This window comes from Jatropha curcas, chromosome 11, assembly GCF_041381405.1.
Source record: "Jatropha curcas cultivar XTBG-Jc1 chromosome 11, XTBG_Jcur_1.0, whole genome shotgun sequence".
In the NCBI taxonomy this organism is placed as follows: Eukaryota; Viridiplantae; Streptophyta; class Magnoliopsida; order Malpighiales; family Euphorbiaceae; genus Jatropha; species Jatropha curcas.
The window spans coordinates 24,346,935-24,354,586 of NC_143161.1; the positions used below are offsets into that span (position 1 = coordinate 24,346,935).

General features: G+C 33.6%; 1 protein-coding gene across 1 annotated transcript; it reads left to right on the plus strand.

Moving 5' to 3' along the window:
- The first annotated feature begins 289 nt into the window (after positions 1 to 289).
- HB-7 (homeobox-7) lies at positions 290 to 6,952 on the plus strand. The gene is made up of 12 exons (XM_012225674.4): positions 290 to 546; positions 911 to 1,067; positions 1,186 to 1,355; positions 1,734 to 1,851; positions 2,230 to 2,412; positions 3,026 to 3,499; positions 3,586 to 3,684; positions 3,774 to 3,986; positions 4,070 to 4,238; positions 4,737 to 5,005; positions 5,334 to 5,429; positions 5,899 to 6,952. Exons 2-12 carry the CDS (start codon positions 924 to 926, stop codon positions 6,298 to 6,300), a joined length of 2,337 nt encoding a protein of 778 aa, XP_012081064.1. The 5' UTR covers positions 290 to 546; positions 911 to 923; the 3' UTR covers positions 6,301 to 6,952.
- The last annotated feature ends 700 nt before the right edge of the window (positions 6,953 to 7,652 follow it).

Consider the following 7,652-nt stretch of genomic DNA (forward strand, 5'->3'; position numbering starts at 1 on the left):
AACTGAAGGTAAAAGACACACACCAATCACAGGATTGATTTAATGTAATTTTATTTCGTAAAAGAGGAAAGGTTTGACTTTCCATTTTAAGCTTTGGGAAACGTATGAAAAGCCATTAAGGAATAGTGAATAGCCACGTCCTATCCCTCAACAAAAACAGTAAACGGAGTAATTGGCATTTGATCGGTTTCTGTCAAACACTAAGACAAAAATTCCCATTTTAACCTTGTACGGTGAAACTAATAAATTACCAATTTATGACAAAGTTAGAAATGGAGATTCCAGAGAGAGAGAGAGAGAGTAAATAGACTGAGACTGAGAGAACGAGAGAGAGAGAGAGAGAGTGTAGGCGTTTTTGGAACGAGAGAGAGAGAGAGAGAGGAAATGGAAATGGAAACTTAAGTAAATAGACTGAGACTGAGAGAACGAGAGAGAGAGAGAGAGTGTAGGCGTTTTAGGAATAAAGAAGGAGAAAGATTTTCTTCTTAATTTCCATTTTCCAACAATTCAATTCTGAAATTCCAAAGAACAAACACACATATAATTGTTGGTGCTATTTACTCTTTCTCCTTCTAGTTTTCTTTAATTTCATTTAGTTTTTTACAATTATTTTTTCCTTTTCAGTGTTTCTTGAAACTTTCCAAGAGTTAGATTTTTCAGTTTGTAACTTTTGGTGATTTTGATATGGGAAAAATATATCTTCTGCAATTTTTACCATCCAAAGGAAATTTTATTGTTCGTCTTCAAGATTTGGTTCTATTTTTCTTCTCTCGTGATCAGTATTCTTGAGCTGCATGTTTAGATTTCATCGAGTCTATTTCATATTAGCCTTTTTTTTTTTAATGTTAATTGCTTAATACATATTCTTCTTTCTTACTAATTAGGTTATATAAATATATGTTATTATCAGATAAGGAAAAAAAATGTATGGAGATTGCCAAGTACTGTCCAAATTGGGAGGGAATGTGGTCTCATCAGAAACCCTTTTTTCCTCAGCCATGGGAAACCCTAACTTTAACTTCATGTCAGACATGTCCTTCCAACATGCTTTCCCTCCCATCATCCCTGTAAGTGTAATCTACTCTATTTCTTCTTCTGTTTTTTTTTTTTTTCTTTGTAAAGATTTTCCTTGTGTTTATGGAGAAAAAAAAAAATGATAGGATGTATTTGGTTTCAAAAATTTAGAAAGAAGAAAGCGGGTTAATCATGGCCGGGAAGGAGGAGATGGAAAGTGGGTCTGGAAGTGAACAAGTTGAAGACAAATCAGGGAATGAGCAAGAAAGCAGTGAACTTCAACCTCCCAAGAAGAAGCGTTACCACAGGCACACTGCTCGCCAGATCCAAGAAATGGAAGCGTATGTCTTTCCTTTATCTTCTCCATTTTCCTTTCCATATTTATTCTTTTTTTTTTTTTTTTTTTAAATCATTCCCAATTCTCAAGAACTACTCTCTCTCTCAAAATTTCCAATGCCATGCAATCCTAACTTGGATTCTGTGTTTGCCAATGGAACACCTATTTGCAAAAATACAAACAAGTAATTCTTCTTTTTTTACCCCTCATAAAGATGAGATTTTCTTTTATTTATTATGCTACCCTTAATGTTAATTTAATTTAATTATAAAGATTTTCTTTTTTTCCCCCTCATAAAGATGTCTCTTTTTAGACTTTTTAATTTAATCATACAACAGTATATTTTTGTCATATGATATAAAACCATAAGCTTGTTTCGCAGCTTGTTTAAGGAATGCCCACACCCAGATGACAAACAAAGAATGAAACTTAGCCAAGAACTTGGTTTAAAGCCACGCCAAGTTAAATTTTGGTTCCAAAATCGCCGTACCCAAATGAAGGTGACTACTGCTCTCTCTCTCTCCTCTTTACTTCATGCTAAGTGGGCGTTGGGTTTTACATACAGTGAACGAGATTCCCAAGAAAACGCGTCCATTAGTAACGTTTTCACTAAACCCATCATCATGAGCATCGTAGCAAAAGAATCGCATTTATAGCTTTGGCTTGCTGGCTCTTTTGCTCGTAGTCCTACATATCTAATACAGTCTGTATCCATTAATAACCCTTGTGGGGCGTGTAATTTAAACCCTTACCTGCACATGTGCTTCCTAGAGGGTGCACAGTAAGAGTTAATGCTATGTCTGTTAGTAATTTTTAGGGTTATACACAACGAAATTAGTGTTTTTTATTTCCTTAAATTTCACTACCATGTAATTTAGGCACAGCAAGATCGAGCAGATAATATTGTACTGAGAGCAGAGAACGAGACCTTGAAGAATGATAATTACAGGCTACATGCAGAATTACGCAATATAATCTGCCCTAATTGCGGAGGGCCTGCTATGCTTGGTGGGATTTCCTTTGAGGAACTTAGACTTGAAAATGCAAGGCTTAGAGATGAGGTATATTTCAATTGTTATTCTAATTCGATTATTCAATATATATATATATATATATATATATATATATATATATATATATATATATAAAATTATAACCATACAACTCTATTATGTTCTTATGTTTTTATTTATGTAATTCGTCTCAAATATGTAATCACACATAAAATTTATGTTTTTATTTATGTAATTCGTCTCAAATATGTTATCACACATAAAATTTATACCTTTGCTACTATTAAATGCTAGTTGAAAGAAAAAAAAGAAAAAACTTGAAATTTTATGCATTTAGGTTATGTTTTGTGTAAATGGGTTTCAAAATTTAAATTTAAATTTCTTTTGTTCGTTATAAGATGAAAATATTTATTTCATTATTGACGTAGAAACTCAATTTTATGAAACTCAATTTAATTAAATAAAATTGAATTTATTTATAAATGAATTTTATACAGACCAAATTTATTTATACCACCTATTAATATATTTTAGTATACACTTGAAATTTTTTGGTTTCAAATCTAAAAAATTGATTATGCTTAAGAAGAGTTATTAAATGTTATAGAATTTAATAAATAAATTTTACATTTAAACACGTGAACTGTTAAATCATTTGCAGCTAGAACGCGTTTGTTGCATTGCCTCACGATATAGTGGCCGGTCAATTCAAGCAATGGCGCCTGCTCCTCCGCTCATTCCTACCTCACTGGATTTGGATATGAACATATACTCAAGGCAGTTTCCAGACTCTTTGGGTACTTGCAGTGAAATGATGCAAATGTCTATGTTGCCAGAAACATCCCCCTTTGCTGAGGCTGGTCTTGTATTGATGGAAGAGGAAAAAAATCTTGCAATGGAGATTGCATTGTCATCAATTGATGAACTTGTCAAGATGTGCCAGGCGACTGAGCCTCTCTGGATCAGAAACAATGAGACTGGCAAAGAAGTGCTGAATCTTGAAGAACATGCAAGAATGTCTCCATGGCCTTTGAATCTCAAGCAACAATCCAGTGAGTTCAGGACTGAAGCTACCCGTGACAGTGCTGTGGTTATAATGAATAGCATCAACTTGGTTGATGCTTTCCTCGATGCAGTATGTAGCTTTATTTATTTCATAAATTCTTTGTTATCTTCTTCTCTATTATCAATTGTCTTCTTCTTTATTTGCAATTTTCTCAGAATAAATGGATGGAGTTGTTTCCTTCAATTGTGGCTAGAGCAAAAACTGTTCAAATCATAACACCAGGTGCTTCTGGTGCCAGCGGTTCTCTTCACCTGGTAGGCATACAATTGAAGCATGCTGAGATCGGTTTAATTATAAATTATCCTACAAAATATGATTTTAATTTTATTCTACTATCGGTCAGATGTTTGCAGAACTGCAAGTTCTTTCTCCATTAGTGCCAACTAGGGAAGCATATTTTCTTCGCTATTGTCAACAAAATGTGGAAGAAGGAACTTGGGCAGTCGTTGATTTTCCCATTGATAGCTTCCATGAAAACATTCAGACTGCCTTTCCTCTTTACAGGAGAAAGCCTTCAGGTTGTGTTATTCAAGATATGCCCAATGGCTACTCAAGGGTATGTATATATATTTTTATATTCAATTCTTTTTTATATATTTTTATATCGCAGAGATTATAGTATTTGTTATGTACGTACAGGTTACTTGGGTGGAACATGCAGAAATTGAGGAAAAGCCAGTGCATGAGGTGTTTAGTGAATTAGTGTATAGTGGGATGGCGTTTGGAGCTCATCGCTGGTTAGGAGTATTGGAAAGACAATGCGAGAGAGTTGCTAGCCTCATGGCCAGAAATATCTCTGATCTTGGAGGTTTGCAATAATAAATCATGCTATATATATATTAATCCTCAGTTTAATAGTATTTGGGATTAATCTACCATACGGAATTAATTTCATTTTTACATGAATTTTAATAAAATTTTCTTTTATAAATGAATTTTGATGTTTTAATCTTCCATGATGCACAGAAACTCTCAGCCACGAGTATTTTCATCTGTCTGTTCCCGCATATATGTTTAACATGTCATTTCCCATATTGCTTCTGAGTTTTCTTTTCCATGCAACATATGTTTTAATCAACAATAAAATGTATCTTAAATACTTCTTTTCTGAAAATTAATTTATCTTAAATACTATGTAGTTCTATTAATGTGTACTTGTGAGTTTTTCGAAAGGAAGTCCTAGTAGTTTCTACTGCTTTTAAATTTAGAAGTTCATTTGCAGATTCTACTGCTTTAAATTTAAAAGAGAACAGCAAAGACAAAGATTTTGAATTATTATGAACAATTTTTTTGGTTGCATTTGCAGTAATACCTTCGCCAGAAGCAAGAAAGAATTTGATGAGACTAGCACAGAGAATGATTAGAACATTCTGCGTTAATGTCAGCACTTGTACTGGCCAGTCCTGGACAGCCTTATCTGATTCTTCTGATGACACTGTTCGAATTACCACAAGGAAAATTACTGAGCCTGGCCAGCCTAATGGGGTCATTCTAAGTGCAGTATCCACTACTTGGCTTCCCTATCCTCATTTCCAAGTCTTTGATCTCTTGAGAGACGAACAACGCAGATCCCAGGTTCGAGTTGTTTCTAATTAAATTGATTAATATTTTTTACTAAATTTAAAGATTACTTTTGGTAAGCTGTAATCAAACACATTTTTTTTTGAATATTTAATCAAATACATGTGTAGTATAACTAAGATTTCCAGTACTCGAACCAGACATAGTCGAATCCAATGAGCTTTCGGGTAGTGGTGGTTATAGACTAAAAAGATACACTTTTAGCATCAACATTATAGTAGAAATACATGGAGATTACATTTTGTTAAACATAACATTCTTTTAAATGTGTATTGCGTTTCTGTAATCAATAAAATGTAATACTATGATATATGTGATCCAGCTGGATGTCCTTTCTAATGGGAATGCCTTACATGAAGTTGCTCACATTGCCAATGGCTCTCATCCAGGAAATTGCATTTCTCTTCTTCGCATCAATGTAAGCTTTTCGATTCCAGCAACATTTTATTTTCTAATCATTTCTTACTTCTTTTTTCCTAAATATGCAAGCTGTGCATGTATATATTTAACCAAGATTGTTGTCCTAAATTAATTTCTTGTCTACCTATGTCTTAAAATAAAAAGAAAAATACATATTTAAGCCCTTGAGATTCATCGAGTTTTTCTCGTTAAAGACTTAAATTTTGTTTTTTGGTGACTTTGAATTCTTTGGATCTGTTTCTTGTTGTTTACTTTCAGTCTATTTATGTCTAATATTTATCGAAGTAAAAATTTAAAAGGTTCAATAAGCAATTAGAAAAGTTTAGAGGTTTAAATATGCGATTTTCCTTTTAAAAATTAATTATTTTCTCTAGTCTAGTTCTATTTTGTACCAAGAATTATCTATCTTTTATATTTTTGTCCTCTATTTTACTTTTCTATTTGGTTTGATGCATGCATATTATAAGGTTGCAAGCAACTCTTCCCAGCACGTAGAGCTGATGCTACAAGAGAGTTGTACAGACCAATCTGGATCTCTTATTGTATACACAACAGTCAACGTCGATTCAATCCAGCTAGCGATGAATGGTGAAGATCCATCTTTCATTCCTCTTCTTCCTCTAGGCTTTGTTATACTTCCTGTGGAATCCACCAACGCAACTAATTCTTCTCAAGAAGGAAATAATAACTCCTCAGGGTGTCTTCTCACCGTCGGCCTTCAAGTCCTCGCCAGCACCATCCCTTCCGCCAAGCTCAATCTCTCCACTGTTAATGCCATTAACAACCATTTGCGTACTACTCTCCACCAAATTTCTGCAGCTCTTACCACTTCTGAGAATTCCAATGCCAATGCTTCCTCTCAACAATAGGTTTCAAATTACCCAAAGTCTCCCCAACTCTTTCTCTCTCTGTTTAATTGCTACAAGGGTCTTTTGGTTATTGTGATATTTCTATCTTATCTAGACGAGTGGGGAGATTTTGGGTAATTCATCAGAAGTAAAGGGTAGGAGTGGAAAATAAAGTAGTGTTTTAAATTTGTGTCTTAACTTTGATCACAATATAGAAATTATCAAATATTGAACTTTTAGATTTACGAAGTTTCAATCAGAATATCAATTGTAAATTTATTAAATTGATTTTCTGATTGAAAATTCTTATTAAAAATATATTCAAAAGTTCAATTTTTGATAAATTGTATGTTAAGATCAAAGTAAAAGAGACAAATTAAACATTATTTACTGTGTATTAGTATTTAGTAGTAGTGGGTAGGTAATGTGGTGGTAGGTGTAGGATTTATTGAAGGCAGAAATTGAAAGGGAAGGGTAATTAAGGGAAAAAAAAGACAAAAAGAATATTATATAAATAATATATTGATAAAATAGAGGGAGTCAAGAGCGCACCAACATATGATCCTTGCTCTGTTAGCAAGCAAGGATGGTGGTTCGGGTATTGACTTCTACTTGTCAGAGTCTTTATTGTTCTTTTATTCAACTTAATTAAATTTCTTTTTTGTTCTTGTTATTTCAACTGTCTCTATTTCTTTACTCCATCTTATCAACAATCTAACATCATGGGTTGACAGAAGTTATGAATGAATATGTTTTAAATATGAGCATATAGCCAAGAAAATAGAAGATAAGTCTGACCTGATTTGAGAGGTTTTGGTCTTGCTCTTTCTCTAGCAAGTTTGTTTGTTTGTTTATTCTCATCTTTATGGCTTTAAGTTTGACAGTGGAGGAAGAGGGGGGTGGAGGTGTGGTCGTTAAGGGGGTTTATGTACCAATAGAGAAGGCCTACCTAGCCTCTATCTGGTAGCGCGATTCAATACAGAAAAACTTTTGGACATTAACGCAATGAAAAAGAAAATGGCTTCCCTATGGTAACTTGATAAGGGTGTGAGTATTTGTGAGATTAAGTTATTCCAATTCTTTCATAAGGTTGATAGTGGTAGGGTAATTTCTATGAGTCCTTGGATATTTGATGATCAATTACTAAACTACGTGTGAATGGACAAGCCTAATCAGTTCCTTTATATGATACTCTCTTGTGGATCCAAGCACATGATTTGCCATGAGTTAAGGACTTGCTATGTAGAGAAGTTAGAAACTAAGTTGAAAAAGTTAGCAAATGAGAAAGTATATTGAAATAAGAGGAGGTTACCTCCTCATAGGCTTTTCGAGTCCAACACTTGTGCCAAATCATTTTTGACAATTCTAATTGA

Bases quoted from the DNA above. Each gene is read 5' to 3' on its own strand.
- HB-7 (XM_012225674.4), top strand. From the start codon at position 924: ATGTATGGAGATTGCCAAGTACTGTCCAAATTGGGAGGGAATGTGGTC. The intron at 3,685-3,773 runs GTAGGCATACAA...ACTATCGGTCAG, and splicing joins CCAGCGGTTCTCTTCACCTG to ATGTTTGCAGAACTGCAAGT. The intron at 3,987-4,069 runs GTATGTATATAT...ATGTACGTACAG, and splicing joins TGCCCAATGGCTACTCAAGG to GTTACTTGGGTGGAACATGC.